Here is a 16,659-nt window from a genome sequence, read left to right as displayed (position 1 = left end):
GGAGAGTGGACAATCGAATGGCACTACCTCCTATTCCACCACAGACATGTCTCTGCTCCTCGTGAATAAACGGACAAGCACGTGACCGGTCTGGTGAAGACATGGTCCAGCATCGACGTCCATGGACGGATGAGAGGTGAGATTGGGATGGACACGTAATGTACATTCACGTATGAGAGGAGCACGATGAAATGTTCTACAATACCGACCTAGGTACATAGTTTTACCTCCTTGTTCTAGTCCAGGATGAATGCCTCAGGCGTCAAAGGTGGGTCTTTCATATGCACTCCATGTCGTCTCAAGTGAGGGAGGCAGCAGCATCTACTCTCGTGTAGATCTACCTCTTAGAGTGAGATTACAAACAGACTCACATCGTGACATACCACCCGACATCGAACCGCTTCCCACTCTCGATTGGCACCGGCCGGCTACAGATTCACCTGCAGTCAACAACATTCCTGAATCGCTGATATGTTCAACCGTGACGCGCTGTTTGGAGGGAGGAAAGAGGTGCCTGTGGGAGGACAAAGACAGCCGGCACCCCGTCAGCCACCACCTCCAGAGCAACGCGGTACATACGAAAAAGAGTCATCGCAACGAGGACCACCCAGAATGCAGCTGCAACCAGTCTCCTCGCCCAAAGAGCTCATCTTCTCCAACTTATGCGCCGTGTCCGCACAGGACATAGGCCCGTCCCGAGATGGAGGCGACGTACACATTATGATCAATGGGAAATACGTCTTGTCGGCACGACCACATCCACAAGTGCAGCGGGGTCAGATTGGCTTGAACGACTTTCAGAGGACATGGATGCAAGTGGCCTTGACAGACATTGTAGAGGTGGAGCAATACGATCCCTTTCGACAGGGCGCACAGAGCTACCTGGGGAATATGGATATCGAGCTGGGCTTTGCTGGTACGAGGCCTCAGCAGGCGCCACCCTTCGACCAGGACGAGCTCGCAGATGCGGTGATCAAGGTGTTCAGGAACCAGATCTTCGCGCCGGGACAGAGCTTTGGGCTGGACTTCCGGGGAGGGCCAAAGCTGCGGCTGACGATCAAGACAGTGGAGTTGGTTGATCTAGCTTCACTCAAAGGCTCGGGCCAGCAACAGCAACAGACGCATCCCCACGCGCGAGGCATCTTGACGCCAGAAACACAGATCAACTTCTACAAAGACGCAAAGTCACCCCTTCAGCTCAAAGGCTCAACGAGGAGACCTGCGGCCAACTCGGTCATCAGACCGGACTTCAAGTTCGAGGACATGGGCATTGGAGGTCTAGACAAGGAGTTCAGCGACATCTTCAGACGTGCTTTTGCCTCACGCATCTTCCCTCCCGGATTAGCCGAGAAGCTAGGGATTCAGCATGTTCGTGGTATACTGTTGTACGGACCACCAGGAACGGGGAAGACGCTCATCGCTCGACAAATCGGCAAGATGCTGAATGCTCGGGAGCCGAAAGTCATCAACGGACCCGAAGTCTTGAACAAGTATGTTGGCCAGTCTGAGGAGAACATTCGAAAACTTTTTGCAGATGCGGAGAAGGAACAGAAAGAGAAGGGTGATGAGTCGGGTCTTCACATTATTATCTTTGACGAGCTCGACGCTGTATGTAAGCAGCGTGGCTCAGGCGCTGGTGGTGGCACTGGCGTTGGAGACAGTGTGGTGAACCAGCTGCTCTCGAAGCTCGACGGCGTGGAGCAACTCAACAACATCCTCCTCATTGGTATGACGAACCGTAAAGACATGATCGATGAGGCACTCCTTCGGTCGGGACGTCTTGAGGTGCATATGGAGATTAGCCTGCCTGATGAGCCTGGACGAGCACAGATTCTCAAGATCCATACGGAGAAGATGCGAACCAACGGGAAGCTTGGGAGCGATGTTGATCTCGCCGAATTGGCAAAGCAGACACGCAACTTCTCTGGCGCTGAGATTAGTGGTCTTGTGAAATCAGGTAAGCTTTTGCTATTCGCATTGGAGGCTCAGATCGGGCAGGCAGGCTAACATCTTGACAGCGAGCTCTTTTGCGCTGCAACGACACATCAAAGGTGGCACTGTCGCTGCGCTATCGGACGACATCAACGAAATGCAGCTTCACATGGCCGACTTTTTGGGTGCCCTGAACGAGGTCAAGCCACTATTTGGTGTCAGTGAAGAAGTCCTCGAAGACTGTGTGGAAGGTGGCATCATTCATTATGGCCCTCAAGTTGACAAGATCTTGAAGAACGGCCGCGATTTCGTCGAGCAAGTTCGGACAGGCACAACCAGACTCCACTCTGTACTCCTACATGGACCTCGTGGAAGTGGAAAGACGGCACTCGCTGCACAAATTGCGCTGAACTCGCAATTCCCCTTTATCAAAATGCTCCGCGCGGTGGACATGGTCGGCATGAACGAAATCCAAAAAATTCAACACTTGCAAAAAGCCTTCACAGACGCCTACAAGAGTCCCCTCAACGTCCTCATCCTGGACAACATCGAACTAATCGTCGACTGGGTCCCCGTCGGCCCTCGCTTCAGCTCCGCAGTCCTCGCCGCCCTCAAAGCCCTGATGGAGAATCGGCCCCCAAAAAACCGTCCTCTCCTCATCATGGCCACGACCTCGGAGCGCACCGTCATGCAACAACTCCAACTCGCCTTCAAAGCGCAAATCCCCATCCCCGCCCTCCAATCTCAACAAGAACTGGCGCACGTCATGCAGCACTCGGGACAATTTTCGCAGCAGGATATCCAACGCGCCATTTCCGAAATCGAGCAGACCATGTCCGGTTCGAAACAAATCGGCGTGGGTGTGCAACATATTATTTTGGCAATACAAACTGCCATGCAGGATCGAGAGGATCGGACAGGGAGGTTTGTGGATTTGATGTGTGAGTATATTAATGATGCTGCTGTGGTATGATATGGTGTGATATGATCATACCTTTTGGGTGTGAAGGTATAGAGTAGTAGATAAGTCCAGGAGAGATAGATACCTTACCTTACCTACCTAATCTTACACTTCTACCCAGATCTTCTTCTGTCAGAGCATGGCAAAAAAAAAACTTCATTTCCACGTTTATTTGTGCAGTGCATTCACAGAGTTAGGTGCCTGATGCATACCTGAGGTATACATACCTCTGCAGATGTCCTATTGTTCTGGAAGTGAAACTAGCACGTACACTTTTTGCTGATCCGTCACCGAACGTGTTTAAGGACACTTCGACGCACCACTGGGGACACTTCAACGCACAGAATACGCGCATGGAAGAATGGAAAAACGCAAAATCATCTGACACTTCTTCTCATTGGTAACGTAGACTATGTACGTGCAGCTCGTTCTATTCATGATGACTAATACCTTCTTTCCATCGACTCTCGGCCACATCATCAGAAAAGACGCCGCTTTTGGCTAAATTGCAGAATTGTAGCACAGCGGCGCCAGAGTGGAGGGCCGCAAAAGCAAAAAAAAGGCCGTCACGAGGGATAGCAGCAAATACGCGCGCGCGGACCAGAGACGATTTAAGCATTGTACGTCGACGCAGACACATCACCACCACGTCCAGTCCAGTTCACGTGAATGTCCTTGCCCTCGGGATACTTCTCGCTGGCGTGCTCGGGCTTGATGCGGAACGTGTGGGCACCAAAGTAATCACGCTGAGCCTGGAGAAGGTTGGCGGGGAGGTCCTTTGTTCTGAAGCCATCGAAGAAGGAGAGGGCGGTGGAGAAGGCGGGCGTGGGGATACCCCAAAGGGCTCCCTTGGAGACGACATCTCTCCAGCCATCCTGTGCGTTGTGGATGGCCTTGTTGAAGAAGTCGTCAAAGAGCAAGTTCTCGAGGTCAGGGTTCGAGCGGTATGCCTTGGTGATGTCCTTCAAGAACACGGAGCGGATGATGCAGCCACCTCGCCACATGAGGGCAATCTCTGGCTTCTGAAGCTTCCAGCCGTACTCCTTGGCAGCCTACAACGAGAGGTCAGCAATCGCACAATGTCGAATCGTTTGATCCAGTACTTACGCTCTGCATCAGCATGAAGCCCTGTGCGTAGGAAATGATCTTGGAAGCATAGAGAGCTTGCTCAAGGTTGGCAAGGAATTGCTTCTTGTCGCCCTCGAACTTTGGTGTAGGGCCAGTGAGCTTCTCGCTGGCACGAGTACGCTCGCCCTTGAGCGAAGACAAACATCTTGCGAATACAGCCTCACCAATCAGAGTGACGGGCTGTCCCATATCGAGGGCGTTGATGGCGGTCCACTTGCCGGTACCCTTTTGACCAGCAGAGTCCATGATCTTCTCCACGAGAGTCGTTCCATCGTCGTCGTTAAAGTAGAGGATATCTCGAGTGATCTCGATCAAGAAGGAGTCGAGGACGCCCTTGTTCCACTCGGCCAGGACATCTGCCATCTCCTTACCGGTCATGCCGAGACCGCGCTTCATGATGTCGTAGGCCTAGCGCATGTCAGACATGAGTTGTGTGAAAGCTGGCGTGTTGCAATGGGGGGAGGGGGAGCTCACCTCGCAAATAAGCTGCATGTCACCATACTCGATACCGTTGTGCACCATCTTGACGTAGTGGCCCGCACCTTCGTCACCAACCCATTGGCAGCACGCCTCGCCATCGGACTTGGCAGAAATGCTCTGAAGAACATCCTTGATGTATGGCCATGCCTCCTCGTTACCACCAGGCATGATCGAAGGGCCGTATCGGGCACCCTCCTCACCACCAGAGACACCGGATCCGACGAAGCGGATGCCCTTGGCCTTGAGGTACTTGGTTCGGCGGTTGGTGTCTGGGAAATGCGAGTTACCACCATCAATAATGATATCACCCTCCTCGACACCACCCTGGAGCAGGACCTCGATGAAGTCGTCGACAGGCTTGCCGGCCATGACGAGAAGCATCATACGGCGTGGCTTCTTCAGCTTCGACACGAACTCGCTGATGCTGTGTGCGCCCACAATGCTCTTGCCCTTGGCTTCGTTCTCGAGGAAGCGATCGACCTTGGCGACGGTACGGTTGAATGCGACGACGGTGAATCCGTGATCGGCGGCATTGAGGATGAGGTTTTGACCCATGACCGCAAGGCCGATGAGACCGAAGTCTCCGCTGCAAACACGTCGTTAGCATCTGCCATGATTCGCATGCCGTGCCTGTGGACAATGGGCCATGGGTGTGTTGCTTCTTCTGCTGCTGCTGCTGCTGCTGCTGTATGTCTTGCTGGCGGCAAAAAGCAAGGAGCAGTGAGCAATGTTCCCGGGCACGAAATCTTTTGATGAGGGGCACGGCGGGTGACATCAGCACGGCAGACGGGGCGGGAGACTTACACAGGCTCTGGTGCAGACATGCTGGCGACGGTGGAGTTGGTCAGGTGGTGGGCGATGGAGTCAACTCGCTGTTGCGGTGTTGAGAGTGAAGTAGCAGAGCTCGAGAGGGAGTTTTCAGTTGAGGGTGAGGATGTCATGAGAGGACTGGAGTGGTAGTGGGGCTTGTCGAACTGGATCGGCTTCACTGGCGGAAGGTAACGGCGAGGAGAACCGCACGATGACCGTTTGCTGAGTAAGGCACCAGCAGATATGTAATGTGCCTGCACGGCTGCACCAGTAACAATTGTACTAGTACTGTCGTAGGTAGTCCTGTTTGTTTTGCAGACGGCGCAGTTCGGGGCGGGCGATGATTGTTGTTTGCTGGACCTCACCGACCTACTGTCTCCAGTCCCTCCTACTGCGTACCCGGTCTACGTGAGTGAGTAATAGGAATTGCTCTTCGATAAGCTCCCTCTCTCCCTCACATGCTGAGACTGGAAAATGAATTATGAGACTGTCCTGGCGGGGGAACTGAGCGGAGCGGAGAAAGGCATTTTTGCACTCTAAGCCTCTCAGGCCCTCTCCCCCCTCCCCTTTGTCTGCCGCCATCTCTACCGTTGCCCAATCTGCCACTGCAAAGTGCATAGACTCCCGCACGCCCTCCACAGGGCACCCCACCACTGTTGCCATCGTGTTCATAGTGCGAGCGTATTCGGCGGCTTTCACGCATGATACTCGGCTGTATCCAGCACAGGCCTGCCGCAATAAATCATGTCGTCAGTCAGGTGCACTGCATCGTCAGCCTGAACATCTTCCGACATGATGAACGCTGGCGGCACGGAGGAAACTCGTCTCTCGACACGTGACTCTATAGCACACTTATGCAGGCTGCAGCTGAGATGTGTGAAGTGTGCACTGTGCAGACTGCATGTCCGGCAGTAGGTACATGAGTGAAGGTTTCAGTCGCCGGAGACCGAAAGCCAAATAGCCAAGCCGGAGCCAAGCCAGAGCCTGCTCGGGCATCCAACATGTGCAGATGCCGATCTCGCATGGATGGACACGCTTCATTCCTTACCGTCTATCTCCGTGGCATCTCTGCGCGGAGTTGTAATGGTGGACTAGGTACCTACCTTGCCTATTTCCTATGCCATGTGTTGGCCTCCGAGGAAGAACACCTCCTACATGTCTCGTTGCATGAGTTGCGTAAAAGGGGCCACATAGCCGTAAAGGCAGCTTCGGTCGAGTCCTCAATATGAGAACTGTGCCAGCAAACACATCACGATATGGCCTCGACAGTCTCATTAATACCTTACCTAGTAACGATAAGGGATGGTCATCAGGTAGTCTAAGACCGCTGACGTTGGAACAGATTGGTCCTCCTTGCCTGCAGCTCCTGCGTCTGCTCCATCTCTGCAACCCCCCATCCCCCCGAGGGACTTTCTACCTTACTGACTGACCAGCGAGGGGAGAAGAGGGTCTGCAATCGCGACTGCATCGCTCTAAGCGGCGCGGCAGCAACGGGACCAAGAAGAATAAATGCGTACACTGGTGGATTAGATGAACGTGCAGGCCGACATGGTGGCCAGATAGCAAAGGCATGGGTCTATTGGCCACGGACGGATACACCTAGGTATGCAGTTACCTATGCACCGCGCCGTGCAGACAGTCGCCATGATCTCTGGATATGTGAAAGCTTGGGCACCTACATCTGGGTCGATATCTTCAGAGGCATGTCGCACGCTGACGTTGGCCCCCAGGCTGATGGGCTCCAGCATAGCATGTTCGCGAATCGTGGATCAGCAGAAGGAAGGACAAGGGCAACGACATGCCCAATTTCCGAGCCATAGAGTCGTGAGAGTCTTGCATCTGCCTAGACAGGCAATAACTCCTCTCAACGAAGCTGCAGACACGATGGACCACTCTACGGGTGAATATAGGCTTCTGGTTGGTACACAAGACGTGGTCTTCCACTGCGATAGCGACCCAGAGCGTTCGTATATGCACGGCATCAACAGCCCTGCCGACGACGGATCTGTCCGATCGATGGGACATGGATGGGAGCAACATCAGGTCTGTCCATATTATATCTTGCATGTGACTACAGTACATACATAGGCGACGGCTTCCGCTGTCCAACTGTGTCCTTGCCGCAAACCCCCAGGAACGGGGATTTGCGATATATGAAACACGGCAAAACTCAGGCAACACTGTTTGGGGAGCTTGGGGAGCTGGATGTTGCGTATCCTGATACATCACACCTCAGGTTCTTCTAGTACAATAAGTACCTTACATGCCCATCGGGGAGCAAGCAAGTCCTGGTATGTATGAGAATGCATGCCGGACGATCTATATCGAAGCCGCGCCACGATGTCGTGTTGCACGTAGTCTCGAGCTTCGCAATGTGACCGGTCACTTTCTCTTCAAGAGCCCCACGGATCTCCTACTGGCTTGCAGATTGATCGTAATTGTGCTACCATGCGTGCAGCCCGAAACAGAAACACATGCACTACATGTACACGCGAACGTTCAGAGAGTCTGAGATTTTCCCACAGGTGAATGAACGGGAGTGCTACGGCAGTGGGCGTTGGTTGCATTGCGGGTGGAGTGCCCACGCAGCGCAGCCCAGGCCCCAAGACAATGTAGGGCAGAGCAGGGCAGAGCAGGGCAGGACAAGGAGGCGTGCCCCGTCCTCCCCTCCAGATCGAAGGTGGCATACATGGCACAGAACCACGGACGTATGAGCAACGCGAAGCACAGCTGCATGAGATGGAGGTACAAGACCAAAGTGGAGGAGAGGATGTGGTTTCTGGTCAGCATCATCGACCAAGATTGCTCCAGCCCTACCATATTGACACCAAGAAGTCAATTACATACCTAGACAGCGCACGCAGACACCTGTGCGCAGCGTGCACAATATGCGCCTCGTTGACTGGCACCCTTCCACCACTCTTCGTCGTTACCATGCATTCGGGCATTGCACTTTGCTGCCTTTAATATGTGCCCCCTCTGTGTAAATTTTTTCCCGACCAAATCCGACAGAGAGCTGAGCGAAACATTCCTCAGTCATCACGGGCCTAGTTATACCTACATGTACCTGAGGGCACCTACCTGAGCCATCTCCACCTGCGCACTACTGCTGCCACTACTGCTATACTATACTACCTTACTACAGACCTCCTTGGCTTGCATGCCCAGGTGAAAGAGGACCAAACTCAAAAAGCAACATCTACATGCAGCCTAAGGTACCTAGGGAACCGTGGTCTGTACGTGGGAAGGAACACATGCCGCCGGGATACGCATGAACACCTCACACACGACGCGGATCATCATTGAGAGAATACCCGGCTTACCACACGTTCCTCGTCCGTCAAGTGAATTCAACCCAGCCCTCGCCACCGGCTGTCTGGCCCGTTAGAGCATACACACACACAAATCCACACTTACCCCTTGCTTCCGAGAGAGCCTGTCAGCTCATAAGCAGAAGGCGTAAGGCTACCTAACTCCTCCCTGAGGTAGCTGTGCCTCGGATCCTCCTGGCCTGATCACAGAGACTCCCCATATCTCACGCCCGCAAGCAAGCAAGCAAGCAAGCAGAGAAGAAGAGCACGAACAGTACTTCCACTCAACATGGACAAAATCAAGTCACTCTTCCAAAGATACAACTGCTTTCGCTCACCCTCCTCCTCTACCCCCTCCTCCGCCTCCGCCATCTCCTCTCCGACATCAGAGCCTGAGACTGTCGAAGTCCATCACCATCACCCACACTCCAAAGCTGTCAGGTCTCCCACGCCTTCACTTTCCCGAGAATCGTTCAAATACAACAACACCAGCATCGTCGTGTCCCATGGAGCTTTCCACACCACATGGCATTATCAACTCTTCTGCGATGCAGTCCAGAAATACACCACCATTGATCGAGTCATTGTTCCACAACAATCCAGCTCGAGTCTGACACCTCCTGCAAACTCTTTCGAGGCGGATTGCAAGCTTATATACGACACGATTGCAGACGAGCTCCGAGATGGACGCGATGTGCTTCTGGTGTGTCATAGCTACGGCGGTATTCCTGGCTGCGAGGCATTAGCGGATTTGTCCTCGTCGACACTTCGCGAAAAAAGCGAACAGGGCAGTACCACCACCACTTCTACCGGGCGAGTTCTGGGAATCGTGTTCGTCACAGCGTTTGTAGCAGAAGCCGGACAGAGTCTAGTGACTTCGAAACTCGCTGGTCGAGCTTCTTGGGTCCGAATGGATGTACGTGAACCCTTTTTATTTCTTCTGCTTTCCTGTCATTCGGGGATGTACCATTACTCCCTGAACCGGCATCTAGCACAAAAATCAATCAATCAGCAACCAATCTGAAACCACCACCACCATCAGCATAGATTAAAACCACAGCTAACCATCGCATCCAACCACCTCTTCTAGGGCTCTCTCAGCCACGTTAAATCCCCCCTCCCCACCCTCTACAATACCTGCTCTCCCTCCATCGCTCACGAATCCATCTCCCGCCTCGTGCCCCAATCATCCTCATCATTCCTCGCACCCACCAAACACGAAACCTGGAAATCTTTCCCTTGCTACTACGTCCGGTGTCTGCACGACCAAGCCATGTTGCTCGAAGAACAGAACTTCTTTATTGCGCGCTTACAGCGCTTTTGCCCCGATACCACCGTCGTTAAAGACTTGGCGAGTGATCATGCTCCGTTTGCGAGTATGCCTGAACGACTGGCAGAGGTCATGGAAGAGATTGTGAGGGAGTTGTCTTCGGTGTTGATGGTGGTGCATGCTGAGAAGTAGAGAACTCCTGGAAGTTTATTTTATACGGAAATAGGTTTCTGGGGGAGGGGAAAGGGTGTGTGGCTGGGCCTGGTGGGTTATCCTCTGGTATTCTTCTTCTTCTTCTTATAGATATCCATGTCTGTGGATGTTACCTATCCTACATGGAGTCTCTGGGAGACTTTCATGTTGTCGTCGTTGTTGTTGGAGCGAACGAACGAATGAACAAGCAAGCGAGCGAGCAGGTATCGTAGATTTGCTTGATATCGACAGAATAGATGGATAAAATGTAGGGTCGCTACAGGTACACGTAGCTCAACAGTACGGACTCCTGTTGTTAAACACTACCCTACGTTCATGTTAGCATGCAGTCATTTCGTTCAAGTAGGTAGTAGTGATGCGAAAGAGGTACATGTACATGGACATGGTTTTATGAGACATGGAAGTACAAAACAAAACAAAACACTGGCTTTTTGCAAAAAGAAAAAAAGAAAATGCAGAAAAAACATTCCATTTAAAATTCCTATCGAGCGCATTTGTTGATGATAGTGTCGCGCTCTCTCGAGATGTAGTTGAAGTCATCTCCTGAACGCCGACGCTAAACCTGATGCCGTTTGACTGCCTGCCTGCCCGTGGTCTATGTTGAATTCAAGAACGCTCATCGCCCGAGCAGGGCCTGGGGGTATCTTTTTTGCTCTCCGTGAACTTTTCTTCATCTACTGTAACACCCGAAATTGTTTCGTTCCCTCTTGCTGCCCCATTATAACGCCGTTCCCCGCCGGATCAGTGGTGGAGCTCTGATCCAGCTTATGCAAGCCATCATCGTGTCAGCAATATGTGGTATATTGATGACCATGGCTGGTGTGACTGTTGAAGCGACGGGATGTTGTCGCCTAGAACTTGAGCTCTCTTGGCTTCTCCCAGCTGAAGTTCTGGTTGGTGAAGTGGCCGTTCTTGGCCGTCTCGCGGTAGATGGGCTTGGCGAGGTCCAGGTCCTTGACAATCACACCGGGACGCATGTCAAAGTTGTTGCGAACGATCTGGACAAGCTCTTCAGACGTCTTGTCGGAAGTTCCGTAGGTCTCGACGAAGATGGAAAGCGGCTCTGCAACACCAATGGCGTATGAGAACTGCACCAGAGCACGGCGAGCAAGTCCAGCCTTGACAATCGACTTGGCAACCCATCGAGCAAGGTAGGCTGCAGAGCGGTCGACCTTGCTGTAGTCCTTGCCAGAGAAAGCACCACCACCGTGTGCTCCCCAGCCACCGTAGGTGTCGACGATGATCTTACGGCCAGTGAGGCCGGCATCACCCTGAGGGCCACCGATGATGAACAGGCCAGAGGGTTGGATCTACACAGGTCAGCTGGTGATGCTATAGGCACACGACGAACACGTTGGCTTACATGGTAGACAGTCTTGTCGTCCAAGAGGTGTGCTGGAATGGCCTTCTTAATGATCTTCTCCTTGATCTCGCTTCGGAGGTCTTCCGTGGTGATGGTCTCAGCGTGCTGAGCAGAGACGACAACAGTGTCGACACGCTTTGGAATGACGGCACCATTGTCATGCTCGTACTCGACAGTGACTTGGGTCTTGGTGTCAGGCCTGAGCCATGGGAGCTCTCCGCTCTTGCGAGCCTCCTCCATGGTGGAGTTCAGCTTGTGTGCCAGTAGAACAGTCAATGGGAGCAGCTCAGGCGTCTCATCAGTGGCATAGCCAAACATGATGCCCTGGTCTCCGGCACCGAGCTTCTCGAGGACCTCCTCATAGTGGAGACCTTGTGCGATATCGGGGCTCTGCTCTTCAATGGCGACGAGGACGTTGCAAGTCTTGTAGTCGAAGCCCTTGGAGGAGTCATCGTAGCCAATGTCCTTGATGGCCTCGCGAATGACCTTTTGGTAATCGAGACGTGTCTTTGTGGTGATTTCTCCAAAGACCATGACCATACCCGTCTTGGTGGCAGTCTCGCAGGCGACCTTGGACGCTGGGTCCTCAGCCAAGCAGGCATCGAGGACAGCATCCGAGACCTGATCCGCGATCTTGTCGGGGTGGCCACGACCGACGGACTCGGAGGTGAAGAGAAAGGTGCCCTTGCTGCAGGAGATGTCAGCGTGGAGTCCATGTGAGCTTGCGTCTGACGCCCGCCGTTCTTTTTTTTTTTTCTCTGCTGCTGCTGATGCTCTCCCCGGGGTCAAGGTGGACTGAATGGCTTCACTTACGCTGGGCCGGAGTGCGGTCTCGTGCCGTTTGTTGCCATTGTGCGTGTGTGGGTGTGTGCAGGTGGTGCGCGGAAGGGAGAAAGAAAGTGGGTGGGTGGGCAGGTGAAGGAATGGGAAGAGATGAAAGTGAGAGAAAGTAACAAATTCCTAAATGCCGACCTATTCGATTTGGCGGGGCTCTCGGGGTGCGGGCACTCGGCTGGGCTGCCGCAAGGGTTCAAGGGTTATTATTCTTTCCAATGCCAATACATGCCAGGGCATTGTCGTTTGTTGTCTTCCGGGACGGACGACAATACTAATCTTGTACGGGAGTTATCGTCAAATGACTAGTCGCCAACAATGGTCATTGACCCCCTCTACCGTGATATTGATTATCGAGCAATAATACCTGAACAGTAACACAGCGCTCCCTGGCGCCAATGCTACCGGTCGGTACTAAAGTGAAAAAAAAGGTCCACTACTTATTTTGCTGTACATGTACCTGCGGATGAGCTCAATCTCTGTGCGATGGTGCCATCGTGGTCTTCCTTGGTGCGAAAAAAATATTCGTTTCCCAGCTCTCCAACACCACTTTCTGCTTCACCTTCTTCGGCACGTGTGTATCAGCAGGGCATTTATTTCTGTGAAATATTCAACTAGCAGATGGGTAACAAGTGCCTAAATATCGGCCTCTGTTCGGCTCAAGACACATTTCTGCTGATGTTTCCAATGTCGAGATTTGGACATTCGAGCCTCTTTTGGTAATATCACGCCCGATGCAACCGCCTTCGTCTGTTGTATACCTATATGCGGAAGCCTTTCGCTGCAATCAGAGCCCGCTTTCGCGTTCGTACCGTGAAAAACTTATTCTCCGGCAGCGGTAGAATATAGAACTAGTACGGAGGTAGGAGGTAGTTGGTCAATGCAGATCCCCGCCATACTTCGATCAGATTTGCCTGTGACAGTACAAGTACAGTACCTAGTGAATCACTTCTCACGGCCGCGTCTCTGACATTCTACATCAACTTTCCCCTAACACCTCCGCCATCCTCATCATGGCTTCGATACGGACGACCGTCAAGGCTTCTGGTGGGCTGATCTGCCGTGCCTGCAAGCGTCCGAGTGCTGCGCAGTCGCTCGCGAAGCCTGCAGCGTGGCGCGCCTTGTCCGTAGATGGACAGCAAAAGGTAAGAGAGATAGACATGTCTACCAGGGACAAGCGACAGCGCTTTCCATACTGAGCGAATGAGTCCATGGCTGACGGATGTTGACACAGCTATTGTCTGCCAACCTCGAGAACGCCGATCCCTCTGTCTTCGATATCATCCGCAAGGAAAAGAGACGGCAGAAGCACTTCATCAACCTGATTCCTTCCGAGAACTTCACCAGCCAGGCTGTATTGGACGCGCTAGGAAGTGTCATGCAAAACAAATACTCCGAGGGCTATCCAGGCGCACGGTACTACGGCGGCAACGAGTTCATCGACGAAGCAGAGATCCTGTGCCAGGACCGAGCCTTGGAGACATTTCGACTGCAAAAGGATACATGGGGCGTCAACGTCCAGCCTCTCTCTGGCTCCCCCGCCAACCTCTATGCCTACTCGGCTCTTCTCAACACGCACGACCGCATCATGGGCCTCGACCTTCCCCATGGCGGACATCTCTCTCACGGCTACCAGATACCGAACAAGAAGATTTCCATGATCTCCAAGTACTTCGAAACCTTCCCGTACCGACTGGACGAAAGCACCGGCCTCATAGATTACGATAGGCTCGAAGAGCAAGCGCTATTGTACCGACCAAAGATCATCATCGCAGGAACGAGTGCCTACAGCAGACTGATCGACTACGATCGATTTAGAAAGATTGCCGACAAGGTGGGCGCTTACTTGTTGGCGGACATGGCACACATCTCGGGTCTTGTGGCAGCAGGAGTGGTTCCTTCGCCATTCGACTTTGCAGACATTGTCACCACGACGACGCATAAGAGCTTGAGAGGACCTCGAGGCGCCATGATCTTCTTCCGCAGAGGAGTGCGAAGCGTGGACAAGAAGGGAAAAGAGACACAGTACGATCTCGAGAATCCAATCAATGCCTCTGTATTTCCAGGGCATCAAGGAGGACCACACAACCACACCATCACAGCTCTCGCTGTTGCGCTTCACCAGGCACAACAGCCAGAGTTCAAGGAATACCAGACGCAGGTGCTGGAGAATGCACAGGCGCTTGCGAACCGATTAGGCAACGGAAAGGAGTCTGGGGGCTTGGGCTACAACATCGTGAGTGGTGGGACGGACAACCATCTCGTCCTGGTTGATCTGAAGGACAAGGGCATCGATGGAGCACGAGTAGAACGCGTGCTCGAGCTTGTCGGCTGCGCAGCGAACAAGAACACTGTTCCTGGCGACAAGAGCGCATTAAAGCCAGGTGGCCTACGTATGGGCACACCAGCGATGACAACGCGAGGCTTCCAGGCCGGCGACTTTAAGCGTGTCGCCGATGTTGTGCATAGAGCTGTCAACATCACGAAGACTCTCGACGCCAAAGCCAAGGAGGCGGCGGAGAAGAGCGGGCGCAAAAACCCAGGTAGCGTCAATGCCTTCAAGGACTACGTCAAGGAGGGTGAAGAGGTCATCGAGATTGTCGAGTTGAGACGCGAGGTCGAAGACTGGGTGGGCACATTTCCTTTGCCCTGGACGGAGTCGTCCTGAGCTGTTGTCGTGTCTGAGGAGTGATGTGATTAGGGAGATCTGTTTGCGTGGCATTGCATTGGCTCGGCGTAAACGCAGGGAGAGGCGCTGGTGGGCGAGACGGTTCGTATAGCTCCCTTCTATTCATGATTTATTGCCCGCGACTGAATTCTGGTGAAGATGAATGCTGCTGGACCCCGTCTTGCTTTACATTCACTCGCGACTTCTCCCTGCAGGCACCTGCGGCAGCGGCCCGGCCATGTGATCGCGTGCTCAGCAACATCCAGCTCGCACTTCTTTTGATTTGACTCTTCATCGCTGCGACCAACTCATACTCATCGCTGAAACCCCATTGCACCACGATGTCGACCCCAACCACGGTAGCCCGAACCGTGTTCGCGGTGCCGATCACCTTCACCACGACTGTGACTCTAGCCTTTCCGACAGGAACAATCTCCATCGATCTCAATGGAGCGTCCTCGACGACCTCACCAGCACCCGCCCCCACCATCACAAGCTCCGTCACACCATCCAGTGCTCAGGGCGGGCTCAGCGGCGCGTGGGCCATGCCAGCAATCTGGGTGCTCATCGGATATTGCGCTGTCAGTTTGGTCCTCGTCTACAGTCTGTGTGCTGGAGGCTGTCTTCGCGGATTCGATGTGAGTCATGAAGTTTTGGAGTCCTCGTGGCATCTTGAAGAGAATACACTGACATGAATAATAGCTCGACTGCTCGGCACAAGCACGCCAAGCTCGTCGTCGTGAGCGGATGCACCGCAGAGAGCTCGAACAGTTGCACGCAGAAGAGGCGGAGAGACGCCTGGCCTATGGCGCGCATCCTGATCCAGAGTGGGCTCCGCGCGTGGACCCCACCGAAGCGGCCACCATGCCTCCGCAGAGTGAATCAGGCACGTTGCTTTCTACTGGACTCGGTCAGGGCAACGAGGCAATGATGGCGGCCCATCAACAAGCACGCGCTCTCAATAGCGTGAACCTCTCGGAGCACCAACTTCGCGAGCAGCGCATTGCAAGTGCCCTCACTTGTCGAGATCCATCAGAGCCTGCGCCGCTCCTAGCGATGCGTCCTATGAATGGCGTCGGCACCATCGTGTACTTCGAAGAAGTGCGCCGTGAACCCGACGAAGTGCGACGCGAACCTGACGAAGTGCGACGCGAACCTGACGAAGATCAGATCTCTGTCGAGTACGCCGCCGATCTGGAGAGGCACCGACAGTATCGAGCCTCTCGCATTCGCGAAATGGAGTTGCAGCGCAGCTCGTCGCCAAAATAAGCGGCTCAGACTCCAGCGTCACGCACAACAACAGTGCACAGGTGGAGGAGAGCATGACAGAAGGCTGGACCATACGCCATTGCGTTTCCAGACACAAGCTTGGAGCTGCCGACAGGCGAGAAAGGAGATGAGAATGTCTGACGTTGAGGACCGGTGCCGGTGAGGGTATCAGCCTTAGTGTCAGCACTTTCTGTACACATAGCTCCACACATCATCCAGTAGGATGGGCTGAATGCCAATTAAGTGAATTTCAATGAGTGAATTCCATTAAGTGAATGTGTCCATAAGTGAATTTCTCTGCTCGCCTAAGGACCTATCTCCTCTGGCAAGCTAGTGGAAGCGCTTCTCCTGAATATATGTAGGTATCTAAGACCTTTTTCAGGGGTTTTGTTCACCACGGCTACGAAGGTTTGGGAGAGG

General features: G+C 53.4%; 7 protein-coding genes across 7 annotated transcripts; 4 read left to right on the top strand and 3 right to left on the bottom strand.

Annotated features, from left to right (window-relative positions):
* Positions 1–612: 612 nt before the first annotated feature.
* Positions 613–2,905, top strand: SEPMUDRAFT_44240 (uncharacterized protein; the record flags this gene model as incomplete). Its single annotated transcript, XM_016908923.1, has 2 exons — positions 613–1,957; positions 2,019–2,905. 2 exons carry the CDS (start codon positions 613–615, stop codon positions 2,903–2,905), a joined length of 2,232 nt encoding a protein of 743 aa, XP_016761091.1.
* A 361-nt stretch (positions 2,906–3,266) lies between these two features.
* SEPMUDRAFT_149490 (6-phosphogluconate dehydrogenase Gnd1) lies at positions 3,267–5,455 on the bottom strand. Its single transcript, XM_016905585.1, has 4 exons — positions 5,306–5,455; positions 4,496–5,087; positions 4,001–4,429; positions 3,267–3,945 (listed from the first exon to the last, which is right to left on the bottom strand). The coding sequence occupies exons 1-4, from the start codon at positions 5,440–5,442 to the stop codon at positions 3,505–3,507; spliced, it is 1,599 nt and encodes a 532-aa protein (XP_016761090.1). The 5' UTR covers positions 5,443–5,455; the 3' UTR covers positions 3,267–3,504.
* A 975-nt stretch (positions 5,456–6,430) lies between these two features.
* SEPMUDRAFT_149489 (uncharacterized protein) lies at positions 6,431–6,869 on the bottom strand (the record flags this gene model as incomplete). Its single annotated transcript, XM_016905584.1, has 1 exon — positions 6,431–6,869. A coding segment is annotated over exon 1 (156 nt), but the record flags the coding sequence as incomplete, so codon positions are not given.
* Positions 6,870–8,371: 1,502 nt separating this feature from the next.
* On the top strand, positions 8,372–10,468 carry SEPMUDRAFT_86462 (uncharacterized protein). The gene is made up of 2 exons (XM_016910414.1): positions 8,372–9,538; positions 9,713–10,468. The coding sequence occupies exons 1-2, from the start codon at positions 8,912–8,914 to the stop codon at positions 10,082–10,084; spliced, it is 999 nt and encodes a 332-aa protein (XP_016761088.1). The 5' UTR covers positions 8,372–8,911; the 3' UTR covers positions 10,085–10,468.
* Positions 10,469–10,564: 96 nt separating this feature from the next.
* SEPMUDRAFT_66528 (Met synthetase) lies at positions 10,565–12,376 on the bottom strand. The gene is made up of 3 exons (XM_016909753.1): positions 12,282–12,376; positions 11,469–12,156; positions 10,565–11,415 (listed from the first exon to the last, which is right to left on the bottom strand). The coding sequence occupies exons 1-3, from the start codon at positions 12,317–12,319 to the stop codon at positions 10,957–10,959; spliced, it is 1,185 nt and encodes a 394-aa protein (XP_016761087.1). The 5' UTR covers positions 12,320–12,376; the 3' UTR covers positions 10,565–10,956.
* An 870-nt stretch (positions 12,377–13,246) lies between these two features.
* SEPMUDRAFT_149486 (SHMT-domain-containing protein) lies at positions 13,247–16,493 on the top strand. The gene is made up of 3 exons (XM_016905583.1): positions 13,247–13,447; positions 13,537–15,608; positions 15,673–16,493. Exons 1-2 carry the CDS (start codon positions 13,316–13,318, stop codon positions 14,968–14,970), a joined length of 1,566 nt encoding a protein of 521 aa, XP_016761085.1. The 5' UTR covers positions 13,247–13,315; the 3' UTR covers positions 14,971–15,608; positions 15,673–16,493.
* On the top strand, positions 15,312–16,239 carry SEPMUDRAFT_117504 (uncharacterized protein; the record flags this gene model as incomplete). Its single annotated transcript, XM_016901344.1, has 2 exons — positions 15,312–15,608; positions 15,673–16,239. 2 exons carry the CDS (start codon positions 15,312–15,314, stop codon positions 16,237–16,239), a joined length of 864 nt encoding a protein of 287 aa, XP_016761086.1.
* Positions 16,494–16,659: the final 166 nt, after the last annotated feature.

This window comes from Sphaerulina musiva (genome assembly GCF_000320565.1).
Source record: "Sphaerulina musiva SO2202 unplaced genomic scaffold SEPMUscaffold_5, whole genome shotgun sequence".
In the NCBI taxonomy this organism is placed as follows: domain Eukaryota; kingdom Fungi; phylum Ascomycota; class Dothideomycetes; order Mycosphaerellales; family Mycosphaerellaceae; genus Sphaerulina; species Sphaerulina musiva.
The sequence above is the reverse complement of the archived record's forward strand: the minus strand, read 5'-3'. Positions and strand labels throughout refer to the sequence as shown.

What these genes read in the sequence shown, in the direction of transcription:
- SEPMUDRAFT_149490 (XM_016905585.1), bottom strand. Translation starts at nt 5,442, where the DNA reads ATGACATCCTCACCCTCAACTGAAAACTCCCTCTCGAGCTCTGCTACT. An exon ending in ACATGCAGCTTATTTGCGAG is followed by an intron (nt 4,430 to 4,495) that starts GTGAGCTCCCCC and finishes GACATGCGCTAG; the next exon opens with GCCTACGACATCATGAAGCG. An exon ending in GCTTCATGCTGATGCAGAGC is followed by an intron (nt 3,946 to 4,000) that starts GTAAGTACTGGA and finishes CTCTCGTTGTAG; the next exon opens with GCTGCCAAGGAGTACGGCTG.
- SEPMUDRAFT_86462 (XM_016910414.1), top strand. Translation starts at nt 8,912, where the DNA reads ATGGACAAAATCAAGTCACTCTTCCAAAGATACAACTGCTTTCGCTCA. An exon ending in CTTCTTGGGTCCGAATGGAT is followed by an intron (nt 9,539 to 9,712) that starts GTACGTGAACCC and finishes CACCTCTTCTAG; the next exon opens with GGCTCTCTCAGCCACGTTAA.
- SEPMUDRAFT_66528 (XM_016909753.1), bottom strand. Translation starts at nt 12,319, where the DNA reads ATGGCAACAAACGGCACGAGACCGCACTCCGGCCCAGC. An exon ending in AGACCGCACTCCGGCCCAGC is followed by an intron (nt 12,157 to 12,281) that starts GTAAGTGAAGCC and finishes CATCTCCTGCAG; the next exon opens with CAAGGGCACCTTTCTCTTCA. An exon ending in ACGACAAGACTGTCTACCAT is followed by an intron (nt 11,416 to 11,468) that starts GTAAGCCAACGT and finishes TGACCTGTGTAG; the next exon opens with ATCCAACCCTCTGGCCTGTT.
- SEPMUDRAFT_149486 (XM_016905583.1), top strand. Translation starts at nt 13,316, where the DNA reads ATGGCTTCGATACGGACGACCGTCAAGGCTTCTGGTGGGCTGATCTGC. An exon ending in CCGTAGATGGACAGCAAAAG is followed by an intron (nt 13,448 to 13,536) that starts GTAAGAGAGATA and finishes ATGTTGACACAG; the next exon opens with CTATTGTCTGCCAACCTCGA.